This window comes from Solea solea, chromosome 10 (genome assembly GCF_958295425.1).
Source record: "Solea solea chromosome 10, fSolSol10.1, whole genome shotgun sequence".
Taxonomy (NCBI): domain Eukaryota; kingdom Metazoa; phylum Chordata; class Actinopteri; order Pleuronectiformes; family Soleidae; genus Solea; species Solea solea.
Genome location: NC_081143.1, coordinates 25,214,546 through 25,238,995, shown reverse-complemented (window position 1 = coordinate 25,238,995; position 24,450 = coordinate 25,214,546). Strand labels below are relative to the sequence as shown.

The window sequence follows — 24,450 nt, the reverse complement described above, 5'->3', positions numbered from 1 at the left end:
TTATGAAGTCTGAAGTGCTTCAGCCATCATTTCAACATGAAAAGTAATAGAACATGAAATGAAAAACATAAAAATGTCAAGTTTCGCGAGCACGGGGGACGGGGGAAACGGGGGGGGCGGGGCGGGGGGTGTCGCAAATCTTTCAGGAAGCGACACAATAAATATCAGCTTCATTAAACTGTTTCAGGACATTAACGACAGGCCACTGATTGCTTTATTGCACATTTGGATGCATACAGTGTTATACATTATTGATGAATTTGTACCTTTTGCTTTGTAGCCGACAACCTCTTCAATAACCTCTATTATTTTCCCATTTATCGATTAGTTGTTTGGAGCATAAAGTGTTGGAAAACGTTGATCGCTGTTCTCATATGTCGCGTTTTCTCAACAAAACAAAATTATTCATTTATAATGATTTCCTTTTACACGCACAGGAAGAAAAATCAAATCAAGACGCTGAAGTGAAAAGTCTGACAAAGCTTGTGTTCTTTTATTTTTTTTCAAAAATGTAAGTAAGAATGTGCAATATAGCGTGTCTTATATCCTTTTTCTGATGATTTCTTTTGACATTTAAAATCAGATTGAATTAGTGAAATGTGGAAACACGTCACAGTTTTAAAGTTCACTTTTTCAGTTTTTATGAACAAAAATGAAAGAAAAAAACTGTCTTTTTTGTGAAAAAGAATCATAACTTTGTCTCAGCACCACGTAAGAAGACGAAAAAAAGGCTTCTTTTTTAAAAGCCTGAATATGTGACCTATAAACACACACACACACACACACCCAGGATGTCCATTTAAGGAGTTGTGTATTATTCCCACGACAATTTACCAAGGGTGCACCTGCGGCACCGATCTGTGGCTCGTGAGCACTCGGGGTTAATCAATGATCAAAACAGCTGCAGATTAAATGAGTTTAAACCTAAATATACCTTCAGAATGACTCGAGTCGTATTGCACGGCACACAAAGCAACGACACAGTGACTGTTTGTATTTTTCTTTTCAAATATTTAGTATTGCCTCCTCCTGATCCCAGCAGCCACAGCCCTCCTTTAACTGTCTGCCCTAAATACTTAGACTAAGTCCGGTATAAAAGTGGCTCAGTGGGTCAGCAGTGGCAGCATAAACACACACACACACACACTGATGAAATTATGAGCTGGGAGGACCCCTCCTTTCTCTCTCTCTCTCTCTCTCCCTCTGTGGTTGTTTATCATTTGGATCAGCCTCAGCGTCTCCAAACCAAAATATGTGGTCTGTGTTATTTAAACCTCTTGCCAGGTTTTTTTTTTGTTCCTCAGCTCTCCTGAGGGTTCATGTTCGGATCTCAAACCGGAGAGAAATCCCCACAGAGACGGACCGAGGTGTGTGTGTGGAGCGAAAGAGGGAAAGAGAGTGATCTCTACGAGTCACACCGGTCTGATAAGATAAACAGAGAGAGAGTGGCCATATCTTTGTTCTCCACCTTTATTCTGACATCAGGCCAGTCAGCAAATATAAGCTTTGACTTTTATAAACACAGGAAATCCTGTCGGCCGGAATCAAAAAAGCGAAGATTGAGGAAAATGTCCCGGCTCGCTCCAGAGCTTTCTGGCTCTGAAAACATTCCCAGTTTTGATAAAGTGGCTCACCAGCGGAGCGGAGGGTGATGCACTCCCGAATGATGAGCAAGACTTTAGCCAATGCACAGGTAGATAAAGGCTGCACCATTCTGGAAAAACTGTGGATTAGGATTTTTTTTTTTTTGCTTAGAATTGAGATCACGATTCTCTGGCACGATTTTTTCACAAATCGAATTGTTTATTTCACTCAAGAACAAAATATTAAAAACATTCAATTAGGCATTCAAGTAAAGTACCAAACGGTGTGATTTCTTCTGATCCTGCAAAATGTGCTTATTGTTATTATTGTTATTATTGTAGTGGCTTAAGTGACATATGGCGTGTTTCCAACTGTAGATCAGTTAAAAAGACTTTACAATCCAACATTTAGTCTAAATGGTAAATGTCTAAAATCTCAATATTTAACAGAGGAGTCTGGTGTATTTAGCGACAGTCGAAGGATTTAGATGAATTATTATTTTTCCAATTTATTGTCGCTTTTGTAAATATGTCCTTTAAACTAGTGAATATTTAAAAGTGAATAACAAAAAAAAATGGGAGTGTATGTTTTGATAGAGCTCAACAGCATTTATAAGTTACTCGCGTTAAAATATGCACAATTTTATCCGTCCCGTGACAACATGATTATGTTGGTATCGGCCAACTAACCAACCGACCAAGAGAAGAGGTGATGGAGACAGTAATTCTCTGTCTCTCTGGGCAAGACACTTACCCCCACGTTGCTCCCGACGACTGTGCTGCAGCGTGTGTTTGGTATGAAGGATGTTTACCATTAATGTTTGGTATCAGCGTTGGCATCTTATCAGCTACTGGTCAGAATCACCGTAGTAATGGACGTCAGGACAAGTGGGAAAGACGTGCTGGGAAGACAGATGTGCACGGCTACCGTCTCTCGTCTCATCTCTCCTGTGTCTGCATCACTGTTGCCTCAATCTTGTCCACAATCCACATAACCTGAGGAGTGATTTTTACATTTGGATGAATTCGACTGCTGTTGACCTGTGAAACTGTGTATTGTCTGACAGGCAGCATCTTAAGCGAGGACGGAGGTCACAACATTAGACTGGCAGGGACTGGTGAGCACATTGGAATAGTTTCTACAGTCATGCCTTGGCTTAGAGCTGCCGGCCCACCCACACGATGCCTGAGGTTCCTGTGTTTGTAAGTGTTTTTGAATATGCATCGGTGGTGGGATGACTGGGTTGGAGATGGGCTTTGCTGACTTTTTCCATCTTTTTACCTTCTCTGGGATTTTTTTCCTCATTTTTATCACTTGAAGATTCATGAAGTACTTCAAAGTCATGTATATTGATGTTCAGACATATCTATTGATCCTTCTTATCCGGTTCTTCTGTGTCTGTGGAAGAAGGCAAACCTACTGCAGCTAAACTTTCCACTTACATTTGATCCCCACATTCAAGGTGTGAAACTTGTATCGATCGACCAGCTGATGATGTTATCACAGAGTCTGCCTGAGTCCCTGGTTCTCTCACTTCTCCCGCTTCACTGCACTGTAAAAACCTGTCTCGCCGTAAACAGGTTTAATTTATTTTCAGCCGTACTGAAGAGAAGATGCAAGAAGCCAAACTGGCTTCAGGACGTGAGCGGTGATAATAACGATAATAATATACATGTAATTAACTTCATCAATGGTTATTATTATTTATTTAACACCTTTCAAAATGAAGCGATTAGGACCTTTGTTATAACAAAATAATACTACTAAAATAGAAGTTTTTTTGCGTGAGTTTATAGCCCCGCCCACTTTCAATTTTCCACACTTTTTTTGCTGAGCGATGTTCACACGTACATTTTAATCTGGACTTATGCGCTCACAAAAATCTGTGAGTTTTGGGGTATGTTCGGGTTCTCAAAAATGCGATTCATTTTGAGGAAAAATAATAAGAAGAAGTGCTCGTCCCCTAAAATAAATAATAAAATAAAACAAAAAACGTGGCAATAAAAAAAGCGTATTTCAATAGTCGCGTTATTTAGCCCTCAGGAACAGCTGCGTATCATCAGCGTGACAGTGGAATTCCAAGTTCAAAGTTACATGTGTATGATGAACAGTAGGAGACCCAGAATAGACCCCTGGGGAGAGAAATAGATTGCGCATGTAATAAAAAAAAAGATATATAAAAAAATTAAGTAACGACCGTAACTTAGCCAAATGGAACGGCGTAAAAGTACCGTTCTTTCTTCAAATATATACTCAAGTAAAAGTATGTTACAATAAAACTACTAATTCACTGAGTAGTTTTTTGCAATTCAAACAATTTCTTCCTTCATAAAAGAAACTAACAGATTTTAAAAACCTATTTTTTCATAAAATCTTTGATGATTCATACTCTGACTCAGACTTGAACACTGACTGCATTCAGAGTCAGGAGATGAAGATGAGGAATCTTTGTTAAATAGGCTTCATATCATTTATATTTGACATTAAATCTGCAGGAACCGATGTTCAGTCTACAGTGTTACGGTATTTAAAGAGCCCGTGTTGTCCATCAGACTAATAAGCTCTGTGAAATAGTGACAAATGTGTCATTAGCATTTCATGTGAAACCTTTTATTTATTTGTATATCAGCTCTAAGCGAAGCACTGGAGGCCATCTTGGAACTTGACCCAGACTCAGCATTGATGACTCAGATTCAGTTAATGGGGACTAGACTTGATCTAAGCGCTGCTGGTGGTGGAGACTTGAATAAGGCTTGAGGTTTTAGGAGCGTGACAGCAACGCACACCTCACAGGAGACTGTGGCGTCTCAAATCTGACATGTCCTTCTGAGTGTTGATTGAAATAAGTGTGTCCCGTCTTTCAAGTTTGGTTCCATGTCTCTCTCTCTGTTCCGGGGTAGAAAGAGAGATGAGTGTGTGAGTCAGAGGAGAGCACAGTGAAGGAGTGAGCGTGAAGAGGAATTAGACGTGACGGATGATAGTGAACCGAGAGTTTGCAGGGAGGATGTGACGGTGGGAGATGAAGTGGCTCAAAGCGTCATTGATGCACCACCAGCTTCCGTCTCATCCCCCATTATTCCTCTGACCTCTCTTATCCTTCTTTTCTTCCAAATGTGACTGTGTTCAGCAGCATAGCATAGCAGTGAGGAGACGGTATATCACGAGATAATATGATTGAGGACAAGCAAGGTTTTTTTTTCCCAGAAGCAGCGTTTTTTAGATAGCTTCTACTTTTAATTCAAGGGCTTTTTCAGGCATCTGTTTCCATACGTCGGTCCATTATCTACCTCTTTATCCTCCGCCAATCCCAGCTGACACGGGGTGAAAGAAAGGCAGGGTACACTCTGGACAGGTAGTCGTCTGTTTCTTTTTTCTAAAATGGGCACTCTGTCTGTGGTCGATGAAGCAGCAACAGCTTTTAAACCAAGCTTCCTTTCACCTTAAATGTCAAGCACCTCTGACTCTGATGACGGTTTTATTACAGCTCAGAATATGTCAAATTTGACAGATATCACCTACTTTTTTAAACAAATTGTACCTCTATGGTGAAGTCCGTGGTTGCACCAGTAGCTTTTTTAGTTTCCAGTGAGTGGAATGGTTCAGTTTTGGAACAGTATTGTCCCTATTTTTTTGTGTTTCCATTAGATTTAGTACCAAATTAACCAGCCCCAACTGTTCCATCCCTTGGTACCCCTCCCTTGGGGTACCAGAGTGGGCTTGACCCATGACAATCAGTCTCCTCCAGGCAAACGTGATGTTTTATTATATGTCCACAAGGACGTCTAAAATATATATGCTAAATATAAACAAGTATGACAAGATCTGTGAGGAAAAAAATAATATAATTTAAACTCAAAATGACAGTAAATAGAGAAAAAATATTTCTCAATTGCACTAATCCTTCCTCAGAACAATGGAAATACACACTCAAGAGAAGCCAGTTATACAATACATATATACACAATAAAAAAGAGCAGAAAGCATCAATAACAATATAATACAAATACAATAGAGACTAAAGATTCTTAAAAACACAAATCCTTCTCACACAATTTGTGTAATTTTAGAAAGCAATCTGCGCTATTGCTTTATCCCCCGTTCCTCCCCGCAACTGGTCAGATTTGATGCGGATTCAAGCAAACTGTATCAGTAAAAACAAGGAACCTCTGTAGTGTACTGAGAAGAGATGTGGTTATTACTGTAGAATGTTGCTTCTTGTTTTTGAGTAATTGAGCATTGCACCATGTGGCTGTTCCTCATTTAGCTGAATGTTGTGAATTGTGAATTCTGAACTTCTGCTAAACTGGTGATAATGAGCGGTGGCGTGATGTATGGTGACGTGATCTATCCCATCGTCACCCAAACTGCACATTTTGTGACTCAGTGTTGTACTTGAGTAGAATTTTCACATTACTATGTACTTTACTTCGTTATTTATGTCACCCGACACTGAATAAACAAAGAAAAAAGTTTTTTTTTGTTTTTTTTTTTCAAAGAAGCCACCGCATGCCTCAGATCACAGTATTGTGGGTCTTAAAACCATAAACTTTGTATTTGATCGCCATGAGTGGCAATATCACATTCCAGTGCTTGAGATTTTTTTTCGGCCAATCAGCTGCTCCTCACAGAGGAAACATGATATGCAGCTGCTCACTGTGACTGCTGCTTATTACTCTTACTGCTGCTTCGAGAAGCTGCGTGTGTTAAATGAAGATGGACGAGGAAAAACACATTGCAGAAGAACTATATCGTGGCTGTTACAGCGCAAATCTTTGGCTGTACTGCTGGTCATGCTGACGCCAATGCTCGCTGACCTTATTCTAACGCGTTAGACTTTCTCCAGAGTTTATACACCCAAGGATGGATTATTTATTTCTTTTAACTTAGTTTAAGCATGTAAAGCTCTTTTTTTTACAAGCGTTTTTTTGACCTCGACCTTGACCTTATGCTAGCTCTGGCTCCTGTGGAAAAAAGGGGGGGAATTCCTGAACAGAAGACCGTCATTAGTCCTTAATTCTTGTATCATGTATAATGTGTGAAGCAGAGAAAGTTTGCGTTATAGGGCAAAAACTGATTGTGTGATTTCCAAACCATAGATTTTTAAATTGTTGTTATTATTCTGCATTTTTGAAGACATACACAGTGCAAAAATAATATTTGAGATGTTTAAGTGTATATTTAGTTAAAAAAGGGAAATCCCACTTCTTATTCAAACGCTTAGAATCCACTTTTATGCCTAATTTGTCATTTCAATCCTGGTTTTTTTTTTAATGCGCGAACAACTGTTTTAGGGTGCTCTGTAATTAGTCAGTGTCGAGCTACATTTGTGAAAACGTGGTGACGATGTCAATTCTCTCCGCCTCTTCCAGTCTCACTCTTTCCTGTATTTCCCGTCCTTAATAAAAAGCTACACGATGGGAATGAAATGAAATAATTGAATCAGTGTGATCATCGGAATAAATCATGGACAGCTCAGTGGGCAGACAGAGGTCACAGCACAGCCACGGAACAGGCTCTGCAATGTCAGTGTGGCTAATTGTGCTTTGCGGGAACATTTGTTTATTTTGTTTTATTTTTTTAAGTTTGTGAATTAACTTCTTATCCAAGTTTGTGTCTAAGCCACAACTTACTGATTCTTAGCCGAGAAGTGAGTGAAAAAGCACTGAATAGTGAGTCATGCAGCGTCTTCCTTGTGATATTTGGACGATTGCGCTTCTAAAAGTTGTAGAACTTTTAAAAACTATTGCTCTATATAAATATATTATTATATGTAATAGATGTTATGATTATGACGATCTCCGGACTGTGTGGAGATCGTCGATTATTTTCATAACCGAAGAATCTGTCCATTATTCTCACGATTAATTGAGTAATCGAGTAAACCAAAATGATTCACTTTGAATGATTTCTTATCTGCAACAAAGGAAAAATTCACTGTAGGAACCAAAGTTAAGTTAGCTCAGTTCAGGGTTACGCCGGATGGCAAATGCAAGATTTGACACTTGTTACAATATCATTTATTAACAGTTTTGTTCTTTAGATAAAAGCTATCTTGTTAGAAATCTTGTTTGAATCATGAAAAAAAGCTTCAAAGCGATTCATCGAGTACTAAAATAGTTGATGATTAACTTAGTAACCGCTTAATAATCGATTCATTGAGTCATTGTTTCAGCCCTAATGTGCAGTTTGAGCTCTGGTTGTCAGTTTGTTTAACTTTTCATTTCATTTCATTTAACTGAGAACTTGTACGCTTTGTCAGTGAGTGACTATAAATTTGCATCGTTAGTATTTAAAAAAAAAAAAAGAATTATTGTATACTTTTAGTTGGTTAATTCCAGTTTTGTGTTTGCATTCCAGGTTTATAGTAGTCTATAGTAGGTAGTTTATTAAAAGTCTGGACAAAAATAGATTTTTTTTTTAGCTTTTTTTGCAACAATCCCTGAAGTCATACTAAAGACTAAAGATAAATTTCCTTCAGAGGAAGTCGGGTTTTTTTTAATCTTGTTTCTTCATTTCTCTCACCTACCTTCTCCTCCCTCTGATTCCAGGATGAAAATGCGGCGGCACAGAGTGTTCTTGCTCTGCACGGTGGGCCTGTGCGTCATCTCCTTCCTCCACTACTACAAGGCCCTCCACTATGTCTCCCTGCTGCGTGAGCTCTCCGCCCCGTACCCCAACATCAAGTCCTTCATCATGGTCACGGGCTTCTTCTGGAGGGAGAAAGGCGTGGGCACCACCCCGCTCAGCCCGGCCTCCCCCGAAGAGGCGCCACCCTTACCTGTGCTCCGTCAATCGGACACTAAAGATAAAGGTTTGGGTGGAGGAGGGGACGGAGGAGGGATGGGGCTTGGCGGGGTCGTAGTTGGAGGTCCTGGGATTGTTGGCAGAGCGGGACTGGAGATCAGGCTGAGGGAGGAACCTGCACCTCCTCACCCCTGGGAGGAACCAAAAGAGAACCAGCGGGGAGACTCTCCAAACCAGGTATGAAAGAGTGATAGTGTGAGGCGGTGTAATTAAGTTATCAAAATGATTTGTCGTTGTTGTTGTCATGGCGACCCTCCTGTGGAGGACAAATCAGTAGAAGATGGATGGATGGAAAGCAGAGAAATAGAGGACTTCCGCGGAACAACTGTCCAAGATTCACCAGCATGTCGCACGTTTGTGACGTCAGCTTCTCAGTACTGTGATTCCTAAACGGTTGGATAACTGCCAGATAATGAAAGTGGAAAATCATCTTGGAAGAAGGTTGCAGAAAGGGGCAGAGGTGCTCAGTCATTGGACATGTTTTGACAATGCTACAGCCATGAAATTAAAATGAATCCAGGCGACCTGATTCCAACAGGTCCTTGAAAGTCTGTGAATTTGAAGATAACTTTTCGAAAGGCCCTCACTTTAAATAGACACGGGTCATTGAAAGGTCATTGGACGTAAAGTAAATATTTAGATGTCTCCCACCGCAGATATGCCCTTGTTTGTTACGACATGACCTACTGCTTCATGCTCCCTGCAATGCTTGACGCAGAACAACTCTCTCTGTCTCTCTCTCTCTCCCTCTCCCTCTCTCTCTCTCTCTCTCTCTCTGTCTCTCTCTCTCTCTCTCTCTCTCTCTCTCTCTCTCTCTCTCTCTCTGCCGCCAACGTGAGATTCTGTGCAGAACAATGAGCGAGTAACGTTAAGCAAAGAGAGAGCAAATAACGTGAAAGCCTGGGAAATGCAAATTCCAACATCTCTGGCTCAACAAAGAAAGCGACAAAGACTGACTTTGACCAAGATGCCAAGGACAATCACTTGTCCAGATGCAGAGCGTGCTGCAAATCAATAAAAGTGGACGCCATGGGGTGAATCGGCTCTTACAAGTCGCCCTCCCATCTTTGCTCCTTGAATTTGAGGGAATTGGCCCTGGAAAGTCCTTGCAAAGTCCTTGAATTTGATCTCAACCAAGTTGTGTTGTTTTTACCTTAATATATCACCTTCAAAATCATTTTAATGGGTCGTTGACTTGACTTGTTGCCTGACTGATTCATTCCCCCCTTTGTACCTGAACCTCAGTCCTTGCACTACATGAACAGGTAGCAGACCTGAACCAGGCCCAGGAAATTCAGGAGTAAAACTGAACTGAGGTCCGTTAAAAACACTTGCGTGGCGCAGAACATCTTGGTTTTCAAGATGTTCAAGCCAGTGAGCCATGTTGCTCTTCTAGAAAGTCGGGCACTTACCTATTTCCTCTATATTGCACATGCAGTTTGCAGCAAAATAGACGTGAAATTGATCCTGGACCTCACTTTTCAATGTCCAAACCTCCAGAATAATTAGGTCTCAAACACAATACTTGTTTATGGCCATTTTCTAAAGCAATCCTTGGTGTCCTTTCTACTGAGGGGATAAAATGGATAAGAGAAATAGAGACAATTATAAACGTATTATTGTGCACTGTGCTATTAGAGATATTTTCATAATGTAATAGCACCTCACACATTAGTGACTGCATGCCTTCTGCATACGTGTGATTTATCACTTTGCAAATGCTCTCCTCCTCCGTGCGTTCGCTTTCACGGAGCCTTCAGAGGTCACGTCGTCGCCTTGTGAATTACTGTATGAAAAGTCATTAGTTTGTGGGAGAAATCCTGTATTTCATACTGACGCTGTCGTGGTGAGGTGTTGCTGTGAATGCAGCAGCTGCACTTTTATTTCTTAACAACTTAGCAATAACTGCAGACTGTTTGCACTCGTTTCGTGCGCTTACCTTTAATCTCGCCTGATGCCGCTGACAAGGTAACACCGTATAACCTGCTGATATGTGACAACGAGACGAGCCCAGAAACTGCGCCCTGAAAGCTAACAATCTTATCCAATTATGCGCCCAATTTGAAGCTCCGCTGCACATTAATATACACTTTAACACAGCATAAAACACCCATAATGAAGACTGATTCAGGTGATAAATGCTGATTCATGTTGCTGCCACTCAGCACTCGGTTGTTCCTGATATCAGTAACCTGTGTTGTGCAAAACAACTGCCAGGAAAGTAACTTTGGTGTCAAAACCGAACTCCTTGCAGCCCATTAAGTGTATTAGAATTGTCGATGGCTAATAGCCACTGCTGTTGCGTGGCTGTAGCACCGTGCTGCCAGCAGCATTATCACCTTGTAACGTGTTACTACCCCCTTTTTTTCCTCTGCAGCCGTTAATGTGATATGATCGGAGAGCAGAAGTTTAAGTGATGAAACTCACTGAAAGCAATAATCAGCGGCGTCCAGGAGGAGTTTGGGAAATGCTGGATCGAGATAATCTGAAGGGGAGAGAATAAAATAGAGGGCTGCCACATTTATCACCATTTAAATTATGGATGTAATGCGTTCTATAACGTACACATTAATGTCAGTGCTTACTCTTAATGAGAATCATCAACAATGTCTATTAAAAAAAGTGTTATTATGTTCTTGCATGATAACATGATAACTATGCATTGGAAATTTGACTGGATGTTTAAATTTTGAGATGTTTTGGTCTTTAAAATGAACACTTATGGGTTGTTTTGTTTGTTTGAGGATGAGGGTGCAACTAACTGTAAGTGACATACCATCTAAGATTCTTTGAGTTTATGTTTGAGACAGATATAAATAAGAATTGTGTTCTTTTCACTTGTCCTTTCCAATCATGAAAAGTGTTATCTTGGTTATTAGGATTTATGTAACACTGTACTGTATTGTGGTCTACACTTTCATGAAAGGAAAGAAAAGAAAAAGAAGGAATGAAAGAACATGGTTAAAAAACCTGGAATATACCTAACTATCATCTCAAATACGATCATGACTCTGGATGAATGACAATCTTCTCATATCAAAGTTTTTCTTGGTGTCAAATTTTCTCGATCTCTTCCTGTGAAAATTACTGATAGTAGCTTTTGTTTTGAAGATGAAGCTTCCTCAACCTTTTCCTGTTTGTTTGTCTTTCCAGGAGAGAGCCCCCAGCCATCACACTCAAGCTGCCAGGCTAGATCTCCCACAGGTCCTAAAGGAAAGAAGCCAACACAAGGCGGTGTTCCTCAAAGATCAGCTGCAGGAACCTTTGGAACTCGTGGAAGATCTTTCCACGCGCACATACCAGCTACAAGACGACAAAACCCCTTACTTTGTCCGAACCAAAGCTGGAGCTCTTTGCTTCAGGCAGGGGACAGAGGTCGCGACCCCAAAGGAGTACTCTGCAAGATCGGGGAGCATTGTCGCCAATGGAGTTGGGGAAGGTTCTCGGGTTGGGCAACGGAAAACTCTGGAGGTGCAGCAGCCGTCCACTATAGCGCCCAAAGCCAAGATGAGGCCCAGAGGCAATGGGAAGCGGTTGGTTAAGTGCGTGTGTCGGCCTGGATGGCACGGACCTTACTGTGGAGTGCCCACCATGGTGTATCACTCCAACCTGCCAACCAAGGAGAGGCTGACGCCAAGAGAGACGCCACGGAGGGTGATCAACGCCATCAACGTCAACCACGAGTTTGACCTCCTGCATGCGCGCTTTCACGAGCTTTCCCACGCCGTCGACGTGTTTCTCATATGTGAATCCAACTTTACTGCCTACGGAGAGAAGCGGCCTTTGAGGTAAGACTCACATTTCTGGACGGGTGTGTTTGAATTAATACAAACCGTGCCCTTAGGGTTGAAATGTACTTAAAGCAGAGGTGTAATCCTCAGCTGAGCTGCTCTGTGGTGTCAGCAGATGAGTCCCGTGCCCCGACGCGACACGACAGGAGTATATTCAGAAAAATTAAAACTGGATTAAAGAGTATAACACAAATTTGGGACTGGGTGCACTGTTTAGAGCAGAAGTCTCAAACCTGTGGCCCTTATCGCACAGACACAGTGAGGCAGAGTCAGGCGGCTGAGAGGAAACTTGTGCGACATGCAATAAATGCTACTCAAGCTAAAGAAATGTAGTAACATTTCTCGGTGAAGTTGCATGTCGCAACCGAACATCCCTCACCCTCACCCTTCCAATTGAAGAAGAAGAACCTGTGTGGTCTTCAGTTACTTTGTCAATTGTGGGTGATTGTAAAAACATGATGTTGCCTTGCGAACGCTATTTAATAAAGCCTACAAGCCTAGTTCAGCTGCTCTGCCACGCCCCCTACATAGTGTTGTCCCACCCATGCTACGCATCACAACAGACAAATTTGAACGAAAACATAGCTGACACTTTTACTCCGATACATTTTTCTTAACCATCTTCGTTACTCGTGAATACAAAATAAAAGTTGAGCTGGTGACTTAATGCCTGTCGCTAGTTTTTAGCGACACCAGCTGTTAGCCGCTCAACTGTTAGCCGCAGATTTCGGCTCCAAGTGGACTTAAAACACACCAGCGGCTTGTTGTTTACCGTGTCCGACACCGAGGCTCTGGTCTCCGGGTTTCTGGTCTCCTGTTTCCGGGTTTCTGTTGTACTCTCCGGTCGCCGGGTTTCAGCTGTCAGCTGAGCGGCCAACCGGTGAGCTAGCGAGCTAACCCGTTTCGTTCAAAATATCGTTATGATATTGCATATCGCCATTCGAACAAAAAATATCGCGATATCAGTTTTGGTCCATATCGCCCAGCCCTAAGAGGAATTACAAACAGGTGGGTTTTGAGTCAGAGTATCGGATGCCTGGTGCGAGTGAATTCCAGAGATGGGGAGCAGAGTGGCTGAAAGGCGGGCGGAGGACACAGTGAGGTCAGAGGTCAGAGAGAGGAGGAGGTGGTGATGTGGAGAAGGTAGGAGAGATACAGAGGGGCGAGGTTGTGGATGTCCTTGAAGGCGCATGCATGAGGATTCTGAATTGAATTCTGAGATTGACCGGGAGCCAGTGGAGATGTTGTAGGATGGGGTTGATGTGGCGGAATCAGGGGGTTCTGGGGATGATTTCGGGCAGCTGGATTCTGGACCAGTTGAAGACCAGGGAGGAGAGAGTTACTGTAATATCACCCACATTTTACACACTGGACATTTAAATCCTAATCGGGCCAAAATACAAATACAAAAAGTAATTAAATGCTGGTCTGCTGGTCGTGCTGCGACGGCTGCTTAACCTGCACCAGATTACAGAGCAGCAGTGTGGAATCAGCCCAGTTTAGTACTGTTGGAGGGAAAACAAAAACACTTATCCTGGTACTAAAACTTGCTGCATTCTGCCTTTTTGTCAAACTGTGACACTTCTTGTTGCAGCGAGCAGTCCCCGCTTAAAGCTCATATTTTTTTTTTTTTTGTTTATTTACTGCCAACCTTTATGCTTTTTGAGCATCATTGTGCCCGAACGTCACTAACAATGAACTTCCTGTGGCGATAACATGAAATGCCTCAGGAGCAATTTTCCAGCCGATTATGACAAGAGCGACATAATTGAGCGCGTGTGCGGCCTTGAAGGGAGAGATTGGTGTGTTCAACCATGGGATGTGACAATGCATGAAAGCGGCTACATTGGAGGAACAATGCCTTTCGCCGTGCATATCGACAAGTTAATTGAGTTGGTGTTCCAGGCGCCGTTGTGTATGGACAGTGGTTTTTCGGCGCTGAAAGGCGTCGTTTGTCAAACGGAGGCCTGTCGTTACCTGTTGTTCAATGTGATGTAGCACAGTGTGGACGCCACGGCCGTTTACAGCCCAGTCCTGTGACGGTTCCATGATTATGGAGTTGAACCATGCTGTGTTTACATTTTACCTGTCATGTTCTGTTTCAGCAAATATGTCACACTGACGAGTATACGTCAGTGTTTTAGATACTTGAAAGTCTGTATTTGTGCATTTGTTTATTCTTCTTCTCTCACTGCTTGTACGTCAGCATGTTTCTTGGCATGTCACTGTCACAAAGTAACCAAACTGTGTGTCCACATTTGCTAGTTAACTCTTCTGTTACCAATCCTCTCATTACCGTAACTCTTAGACCGTTTGTGATGTCTAGAACATTCAAAAACTATGGACTGGCGATCTGTCCACGGTGTGACCCCTGAGATTGGCACAACACCCCCCACGACCGTCATGTGTAGGATAAAGCGGTAGAAGATGGATGGATGGATGGATTGATAACGGAAAGCAGAGAAATGGAGCTTTGCGCCCATGTACTTGTCATTACGGTAGCCCCCTCAGGACGTCCAATCACAGATTAGATTCACCAGCGCGTCAGCTTCTCAGTACCGTATTCCTAAATGGTGCCAGATGTTGAAAGTTAAAGTTATCTTGGAAAAAGAGGCAGAAACACTCAATTACAGCCAAAGAGGAGGTTAGAGGAGGACTGACTGTAGCTCAACATTAAATAAAACCACCGGACGTTCTTTAATCTATCTGTCCCTTGTGGGTTGGGCTAATCCAAAATACTGAAAACACGGGGCGTGTCCTCTGAAGACAAGCTGTTACCTGTGAAATAGGGGTTCTCTGAAAACATTAGCACTTGGTACATTCCTCCAGATGAAATTAAATTAACCATAGACTGTATGAAATAAACTTGTTTAGTTCCTTATTATGGTCATATGTACACAGTATGCAACTTTTTTCTTATAAATGACAAACAACATGGTTTCACCTTCCATCAGTTGGCAAAAACAACAACATAAAAAGCCTCCCTCCTGTCATCTTTGCCCCCTATTACAGAAATGTCTTTCTATGCTTTGAACACAAGTTCAGACTGGATTTGAAAAGTTATTGTAAAACATGTGTTACACAATGATTGGCAATGGTGGGAAGTCAAATGTGTAAAACCGTTGGGATTGTCCTTTTGAAAGTGATCAACAAACTAAAGTTTATTGACCTTTTTCCAGTTTTCTTCAGCGACTCCTCAATGGTACGTATGACTACATACGTCACAAGATCCTCTACGTGTTCCTCAACCACTTCCCAGAAGGCGGGCGGCAGGACGGCTGGATCGCCGACGACTACTTGCGCACATTCTTGACGCGCAACGGCATGTCCAGGCTGGTCGGCATCAGGCCGGACGACGTGTTCGTCATCAACGACGCCGACGAAATCCCGGCACACGAGGGCCTCCTCTTCCTCAAGCTGTACGACGGCTGGACAGAACCGTTTGCCATCCACATGCGAAAGGTACATCGGCTTGTTTTATTTTTTGGGGATATCATTTCATGACTTAACTCCTTCTCTTCCACCTCTCTCCATATCCAGTCGCTGTACGGATTTTTCTGGAAGCAGTTCGGCTCTCTGGAGGTGGTTTCCGGCTGCACAGTGAGGATGCTGCAAGAACTCTACGACAGCGACGGCATCAAGCTGCGCCGGCGCGAGTACTACACGATGCCAGGTTTCCGCAAGTACGAGAACGACACGGGCCACATCCTGGTGCAGTGGTCAGTGGGCAGCCCCTTCCACTTTGCCGGGTGGCACTGCTCCTGGTGCTTCAGTCCGGAGGGGATCCACTTCAAGCTGGTGTCGGCGCAGAACGGAGATTTCCCACGTTGGGGGGACTATGAGGACAAGCGGGACCTCAACTACATCCGCGATCTGATCCGGACGGGGGGCTGGTTCGACGGCTCCCTGCAAGAGTACCCTCCCGTGGACCCCAAAGAGCACATGTACGCGCCCAAGTACATGCTGGAGCACTACGACAGATTCCGCTACCTCCTCGAGAACCCGTACAGCAGAGCGTCCAGACTGATCGAGCACTAGGAGGGGCCCGCTGGGCCAAAAAACAAACAAACATGTGAAATAACCAGATGGGGGGGGGCCCCCCCACTTGAGGCCTCTCAGCACTAAGTTGCGGTGTGAGCAGAATGGTACTGATGAACTCTCTCATTGGACAGATACTGCTCCAGGTATCTCCACCAGGCAGCACTGATGTTGCAGGGATTTAAAATCTCCTCGAAATCTTTTTTTGTTGGATCATAAAGGGAACACTGAATCACATCCACCATGGATTTATGGAGAACGCATATTATAGGATACAATCACTGGATTAAACACAATTATAGATTTCCTCATTCCTCTCCTTTTTTGGGGGCAGGGAGTCAAGCTATCTCTCTTTTTGTCACCCCAGCCCTGTTCCCCCTCCCGCCTTGTCTCTTCCATCAGTCCACCCCAACCCCCCCCCCCCACCCAATCTGATTGAAATCACCCGCCATATAAGAGAAAAAGGGGCGTTTTGGAACCTGTGGAGCGGAGTAACTTAAGAGTTTTGTTTTATTTCCTGTCTTGTGTTTACTAAAGTTTACGAACTTCACTCTCTCCACCTTCAGATGTCTTCCTGTCATACTCGGTGACCTCATTCCAGACACAGGCAAGCGCTCGGTAATTATCTTTGTATTTAAATATAACAAAAACAAAAACCCTGAGGGATTTCCCCCTTCGCCAGAGGATAGTGTTGTGACTCCTCCGTGGAGATGCAATGAGCTCGGGCTCATTCATGTATTCATACATACACATGCACCTTAGACCAGCCTGAGTGTTTGTGTGTGTGTGTGTGTGTCATTACTGTGAGGTATTGGGTTGTGAAGGAGGGGAAGTAGAAAGCCAGTCAGGGGAAATAAATAGTGAAACGGAAGCATCGGGGAGGGATAAGGAAGAATGTGAGATGAGGAAAAACTGTGCAAGAGTCGGAGCGGGAAAGAAAGGAGGATAATGAGGGAGGAAGAGAGCGTGGATGAAAAGGAGACGCTCTCGACGTTCCCTTCCCCGCGGCGTCTGCTGACGCATGAGGGATGTTGCAGCATTGAGTGTGTGTGTGTGTGTGTGTTCCCTCAGTGCTTATAGATAGTTCTGAATAAATAATACCCCGTCAATGTCATGTGAGACACACGACACTCGCTGCGGAGAAGTTTCGGCCTTCAGTTTTGTCTCGGTTCAGTTTTTTGCAGCTTTGTCGACGTTCAGAAAACATATGTTGTTTCACGGCTACAGTTTTGTCTCACTGTCCGTCTGGAAGCTGGAATGACTTTGTTTCCTTGGAAACTAAAGTATAGTTAGAGACGGGTGGGGTTCAGGTGTGAAGCTGCAGCTTTTAGATAAGGTCAATCCTGACTTTATCTCGCCCCGGTTAAATATTCCTCCTCTCGCTGTCATTGGCCCGTTCACTCAGAGACACTTCCGAGCTTCTTTTTCCTCATTTTGTCCCTCGTGTGCTTGTTTGCTCTTAATTCTCCTGTCTTCAGTTCGTCTTTTTTCACACATTCTTTCTCTCCACTACTTTGTATTTTCTCATCCTTCGCTACACACACACACATATAGAAACACTGGCTCTCACACTTCACTTTGGGTGTGTGTCTATTTCCACTTAATCCCCACAAGAATTTCCACCCCCATTTCAACAAAAAGGGGGTGTTTTTTTATCCTCACTCCTGCCTCGTTTCTCTCCCCTCCGTCACTGTAGGACAGGGCTGCCGTCGCCATGGCAATGCCCGCAGATCACTATTGTCTGACCATTTAGGCATGAGCACTCCTGCCTTTTGTCTTCGCCCTGTCGTTAAAAAAAAAAAAGAAAGGCGGCAGTCGATGTGGCTGGAAACAACCGGAACTGTCCATGATTTGGCAATCGTGTGTGTGTGTGTGTGTGTGTGTGGGGGGGGGGAGCAGGGTTGCATTCCTGTCAAGGGCAAGGAAATCACAGCAGCAATATTTCCAGTGAACACACAGCAGATAAGTGCTGATCAGAAGCAGTAAACACGAGGATGTCTCTCCCGACAGCTGACTGACAAGCATCTGCAATCCACTTCTTTAACGTCTGTCTGGGCCTCACAGAGTCCGCTGACCGTGGACGCTGTGGAGGAGGAGGAGAATCCTTCACAGCACAGCGCCGCGTCGACGGCGTAAGAACTCTGCATCATGATTGAATCAGTACTTAAAATGAGCAGATCTGGCATCGGCGTTGGTGCGCCTCGGTCTGTGGCCACGCGGGCTTATGGTGGGAAAATCAGATAAGCCAAACAGGCAGGCGACAGTTGCGCGGGGTCTGCACTGCTGCCTCGGTGCCAGTGCAGTCTGCTAACGGCAGCTGTCGGGGGGGGGGGTTCGGTTCTGGTGCTGAGAGCCAAAGTCCAAACCCAGAGGGGCGTCAGAGGGACAAGCTTTAAATAGGATTTGACAGAAGGAGGCGCGAGAAGGACGTGGCGCTTTGTTGTTCCTTTCCTTCTGAAAAGGTAATCATTGGTAAATAATCAGAAAATGGGATGAAGGCAGTTTTAGTCGTGGGTTAAATCTGCAGTTTTCTGGAGACACTCCTACTTCATACGTGACCTTTGACCCGAGGCAATCTTTTCATCTATGACAGGCTCAGACCTGTAGCTGTGGCTAAGTGTGGGAGTGATTGTTTGGACAAGACTGGAAACTGCGTTGAGGAGGTGCTTTTACATCATAATTATGGAATTATTGATCAATATCTGCAAAAAAAAACACCTCTCCCGGCTTTAACACATTAAAACTGTATTTTAGAGCGTTTCAGACTGTTGAAGAACACGTATCTGCTGTCTAAGTTGATACTAATCGATTCCCAAACTTAACACCTGGAGTTTACAGTTTGATCGATGAAAGAAAAACACTTAACTCTACTTCCCTCTGACTTTGAGGCCCTGCAACGGCTTCCGCGCTCTCCCTTTGTCCGTCAGTCAGATGAAAAATGAACACATCCGCTCCTCTTGAGGCCGATGCTTTTACAGCCAAACATAATCTTGGAGTCCCGACCGCGGGGGCGCGAGTTCACTCCCATCAAGAGTCAGGGTGTGTGTTTCTGTTTTCACTCTGCCAAGAGGCGTTTAGCTCCAGTTTACTTCCAGCGCTCAGCTGCTGCAGTCAGCCTGCACATCTGGTCATTCAGCATGTGTGTGTGTGTGTGTCGGTACATATGTGGTACACACTAAAACTCAGTGTGTGTGTGTGTGTGTGTTATTGAGAGACCAAGAGAGAGAGGGAGGAAGACTGACTCGTGCCAGATAAGGGTGTCTGGCTCGCTGAAAAACGACTCAGGGTTACTTCACTCGGGCCTGTTGCCACGTTATCGCCATGGCAACCGTCCTCTGGATGAATTCCTGAGATCCCTAACAGTCTGAGGTCATCCACCGACATAGCAGACGCGGGGCGACAACACGAGGGCGCGCAATGACAGAAATGACCACAACCAGGTGACAATAGTGACGCACAGCTGTCCGCCAGCGTGTGAGCACATGCCAGGAGTAAAACATGAATGAGAGACATTTCTTTCTTTCTTTCTTTGTCGATGAAAAGCGAAAGCGAGGCTGTGATGTTGACAGATTGACGCGGTGTTTGTGCCACCTCGCCGTCGTGGGAGGAAGAGGAAGTGGAGAGCATTGTCTTCCTCAAGGACACTACAGCAGTTTGTGTGGTCGCACTTAAAGCTGCGACATTCATGCTGCCGGACAGGCCGGTAATTGCAGCCGCGGTCCCGGGCGCCTGATCGTTCACAGAATCAATAAGGCAATAACGTGGCAAAAGTAGTCGAAGTAAAGCTTATTAGCCCGTTAATAATAAGTAGAATGCATGGATGAATCCAGAGCTGTCACTGAGGCGGTGGTTAGGAGTTGTGTTACAAGATGATTGTTGATATTAGCAACAGGAGATAAAGCTGGAGCCATTTGGTCGACGGTGTTTTGTGAAGAAATATTGACACCAAACAAGTGGTTGTTCCCTGACCTGTTTTGTTGGGAGAGTTTATTGGGGGAGATAATATCCGTCAGTGGATTATGACTTTAGAAGACATATTATTAAGCTATGATTTAGTCCAAAAAGCTCAGTGTGGTCTCACAGACGTCACACATTCTTACACACTGGGACCCTCAATGCCACATTTTGTCTTTGTACACTGGAAATGCCCAAATATTTAAATACCAGAAGGATTAAAGGGTCACTGCAGTGATTTAGTGTCGCACTTCCATAAACGCCAGGCCGCCCCGCGAGAGACGGATGGGAAAAATAATGGCTGAAATTGGTGTTGCAGAGGCCGAAGACGTCCTGCAGGAAAAAGCTGAAAAACTCCTGCCTAACAGGGAATTATACAACAAGGCTGTGTTTATAATAACCAGCACTTTTAAACTGAACGTTATGCGTTAAAAAAAAAATCACCTTTGAAGTGAAGCAATTTAGCTAAAATGATCATTATCAGCCTCGGAGTCCTTTCACCTCACCCGCACGTGTGCCAATCATGTACAGATGTGTTCCTGCAGGGTCGTGTTTCCACCACCATTAGCCCCGCCCCCCCCCCCATCTGCTGCTGTGCTGGGAGAACAGCTGACTTGCTGCCTTACATGCCTCCACAGCTCTGGCAAAGCGCCACCAAAGCTGTGGCTTCTACCAATTGATCTTTTCCAAGAAACATTAGCAGCGCGCAGGAAATCGAGGAGAGAGGAGGGTGCGGGGATTGCAGGCGTCAATAAAAAGGGTCACTTCTTTAACTCTGCTGCTGTTTTCAATTATTATGATTATTTAATTTCCTTTTTTTCTTAGTGTTGACCCACTGGCTCATATTTATGGATCGAACGTTGCATCACAATCGCGCGGAACGTTGTTTTTTCTCCTCGTTCAAGCTGTCGAAAGCGTCCGCATTCCACAAACTCCCAACAGCTGCAGCGATGTGTCACCAGTGAATTTGAGTGTGGTGTCACTGAGCACAAGCTTCGCCCCAAACAAAAGCGAGGATTTAACCTACTTTTTTGTTTGATTGTTTGGTTTCAAAATACCTTCACAAAATATTAAAAAAAAGGACACCAGGCAAAAACTAAAATGATATGCAGGGACAAACAACCCACAGTTACAGGAGAAATAAATGTGTTGTTGTTTTTTTTGAAGCCTGAAACTCAACATGAACTCTTCTCTCCTCTGTGAAGACAGAGTCTGTTTGTAAATCAGGAGTCAACACACACGTCTGAATGTGTGCGTGAGCAGATTGTTGGCTCAGGGCTGGGCGTGGGACCACTTTGGTCCAGGAGTCCATATGTTGTGACGCCGCAGAGGAACAAAAAGATGAAAGTCAGTGTTGCACGGCCGAGGCAGATGGAAGCGGTGTCACATAAACAGGCCGGACACCTGGCCGCCGATCAGATGTCACCAGAAAGTGGAGGGAAGGGACGAGCATGAGTGGGCTGTTGTGGCTGTTTCTTATGGTTTGAGGTCAGTTTCAGACATGAGCTCCAACACTTATCCTCTGACAGTCGCATGGAGCCAAAGCCAGCTGACATTAGAGGAGGACACTTGACTGTAACGGGGTCAACGTGGATTTACATTCACGCCAAGCTCTAAACCCACTTCTCGTTTTTACCCTTTGGCCCTTTTCCATCTTGCGAGTGAGTTACAAAAGTGTAAAGGTGGGAAAACAGAATGGGACGCACCTTTAAGAATTTACCTTGTGTATCAGAGTAGAGTGGTATGGTAAAGATCTAGCTCCACCCACGACAGTCAGCTGATTGGGAGCTGAGAGGAAAGTCACTCCCGCCCTTCAGTCTATTCTCATACAAAGCTTCATGTTTCTCGCTGAGACAAACGCGGTGTGAATCTGCTCGATGTCCTCCATCGTTGTCTGTTGTGTCGACATTCGTCAACCAAGACTTTTGTTTCGTTGACGACGTCCGTTGAAGACATTTGTGAAAAACAGAGAAAACAGAGTTTGTTGATGATGTTTGACCTTCGTTGACAACGCTTGTTGACGACGTCCGTTGAAGACACTCATTGAAGACGTCTGTTGACAATGCTCGTTGACGACGTCCGTTGAAGACGCTCATTGAAGACGTCTGTTGACAACGTTTGTTGACGACGTCCGTTGAAGACACTCATTGAAGACGCTCATTGAAGACACTCGTTGACAATGCTCGTTGACGACGTCCGTTGTAGACACTCGTTGACAATGCTTGTTGGCGACGTCCGTTGACAACGTTCGTTGAAGACGCTTGTTGACAACATTTGTTGAAGACGTCCGTTGAAGACACGCGTTGACAATGTTCGTTGAAGACGCTTGTTGACAACATTTGTTGAAGACGTCCGTTGTGGACGTTCGTTGACGACGTTCGTTGTAGGGGCTCATCAACAACGTTTGTTGAAGACGTTCGTTGATGACGTTCGTTGACGTGCTCATCAACGACGTTCGTTGTCGACGTTCGTTGTCGTTGCACTGGTACAATGTCACACTACGTATCTCGCTGACATTAAATCTAGCACACCCTGCCTAACAAGTACTCTTCTCAGTTGAAATGCAAGCCCAACCCATGGCTTTATCCTTCCAAAAACCTTACCGTACTAAACCTGATGGAAACAAAGCATTACAAACCCTTAGCTTTAAGTGGTGCGCAGTGCTGGTATTTGTTGTATTTGGACAGGGGTGAGTGGTGTGTGAATTTTCTCAGATAACTCTCAAGCAAGAAAGCAAATAAACCTTTTTTTTTTTTTTCCTTCATTTTAATGCTCAGACAATTTTAGTCCATGAGTGCGTGCGTGGGTGGTCCAGCATCCTCTCCAACTGAGAAGAAAATCTGATCCAAAAACTGCCAAGCCTTTATTGTAGCACGGATGTATAGAAGACCTGTCTGTAGCAGTAACTGTAAGAAGAGACTTTTCAAAAAGCTTTCAGAGATGATGGTTCTGGAAGGAGACGTTTGGTTGTTGTGTTCTGGCAAACATGTGCTCGTCATGATGTAATCTCTGTTTACTCCATTTTGTGTGCATCGGGAGTGTGTGTGTGTGTGTGTGTGTGTGTGTGTGTGTAATTCAACTTCAAGCAGCCTGACCTGAAATGAGACGGAGGCAGAGCAATGGGGAGAGAGGAGGAGAGGGGTGGTGATGGGGTTAGGAACTGACAAATGGAGGAAAGGAGGGAGGGAAGGAGGGAGGAAGAGTGAGGGGAGGAGTGCGAGAACAAGCCTCCAGAGGGGGTTTGAATTCCCTGCAATCAACAAAGACAGAGAGGGAGTGACTGATGCCTACAATCCCAAGTTCCCCTCTTCTTTCTCACGTCTCTATCCCCCCCTCTTTTGTCTTGTTTTGCACTTTTTTTGCTTTTATGTGAAGTCAATCGATGTCTTGTCTTTCCTTCCCTCTAAGGTTTTGTTGCTTTTTAAAGTTTTAATATTGTTTCTAGCAGACGTCTGAGAAGTGGGAGGGGGAGGGCGGGTCGATGAGTGTCTCTGTTTTTCTATTTAACTTTGTTTTGTACTTTTTTTTGTAACTTAATCCACTTGGCAGCTTGATATTTAATGTCTTTTTAAGGTGACGTGTGTGTGTGTGTGTGTGTGTGTGTGTGATTACACCTCGTGGACTGTCCTGTTGTTTTGATGACGCCGCCTTTTCCTCGTGACCTTAAACGCACCACACGAGCACTGCTTGTGTGATGTTTTTTACGTTGAGCTTTTTTTTTTATTCCTAACTTATTTTCCCGTTTCAGCTTATCACACATAGGTGCACACCATGACACACACACACACACAGACACACACACAGTCCAGCCTCTGTTTTTTTTGTTTTTTTTTAAACTGTGGTGTGATTGTGGCTGTGTCCTCTCCTGGTGAAACAGTCAGACTACTGTAGCTGCTCTGTTTGTGCCCTTGCTGTTATGCGATCACTATGAAGGCTTGCCATTGTGTGACCAAAAAAACAAAAAATTGTCATCACTCAGCCGCTCAGAACCAGTTTGGACCAGAACCCCAAGCAACCCAAGATAGAAACCCAGGAAGCAAAAAAAAAGAAAGAAAAAAGAAGCCATTCTTGCGCTCGTCTTTTGTTTACTGTTCTGTGTCTGTCAAACAGCAAAGTGATGAGTTTTGTGTTTATCGGTTTATGTTTGTTTGTGTGTGTCCTGCTTCCTTGCCTCCAAAATAAAATCAAACAAAAAAACAAGAAGAAAAAAGATGAATGTTGACTTTTGGATGAAAGCTTTTTTTTATTACTATTGTTTGCGTTGCATGCTGAAATGCAG

The 24,450-nt window shown here is 43.9% G+C and overlaps 1 protein-coding gene across 4 annotated transcripts in view; it reads left to right on the top strand.

Moving 5' to 3' along the window:
- mgat3b (beta-1,4-mannosyl-glycoprotein 4-beta-N-acetylglucosaminyltransferase b) overlaps positions 1-18,238 on the top strand; it is a 70,629-nt gene extending 52,391 nt beyond the window's left edge. For 2 of the 4 annotated variants that reach the window (XM_058639848.1, XM_058639847.1), the window contains exons 2-6: positions 2,651-2,786; positions 8,133-8,565; positions 11,542-12,176; positions 15,359-15,641; positions 15,720-18,238. In XM_058639848.1, the coding sequence (XP_058495831.1) occupies positions 2,731-2,786; positions 8,133-8,565; positions 11,542-12,176; positions 15,359-15,641; positions 15,720-16,217 (1,905 nt within the window). In that variant the 5' untranslated portion in view covers positions 2,651-2,730 and the 3' untranslated portion in view covers positions 16,218-18,238. The remainder of the gene's footprint in view (positions 1-2,650; positions 2,787-8,132; positions 8,566-11,541; positions 12,177-15,358; positions 15,642-15,719) is intronic. The other 2 variants (XM_058639850.1, XM_058639849.1) reach the window with 1 other exon arrangement.
- Positions 18,239-24,450: the final 6,212 nt, after the last annotated feature.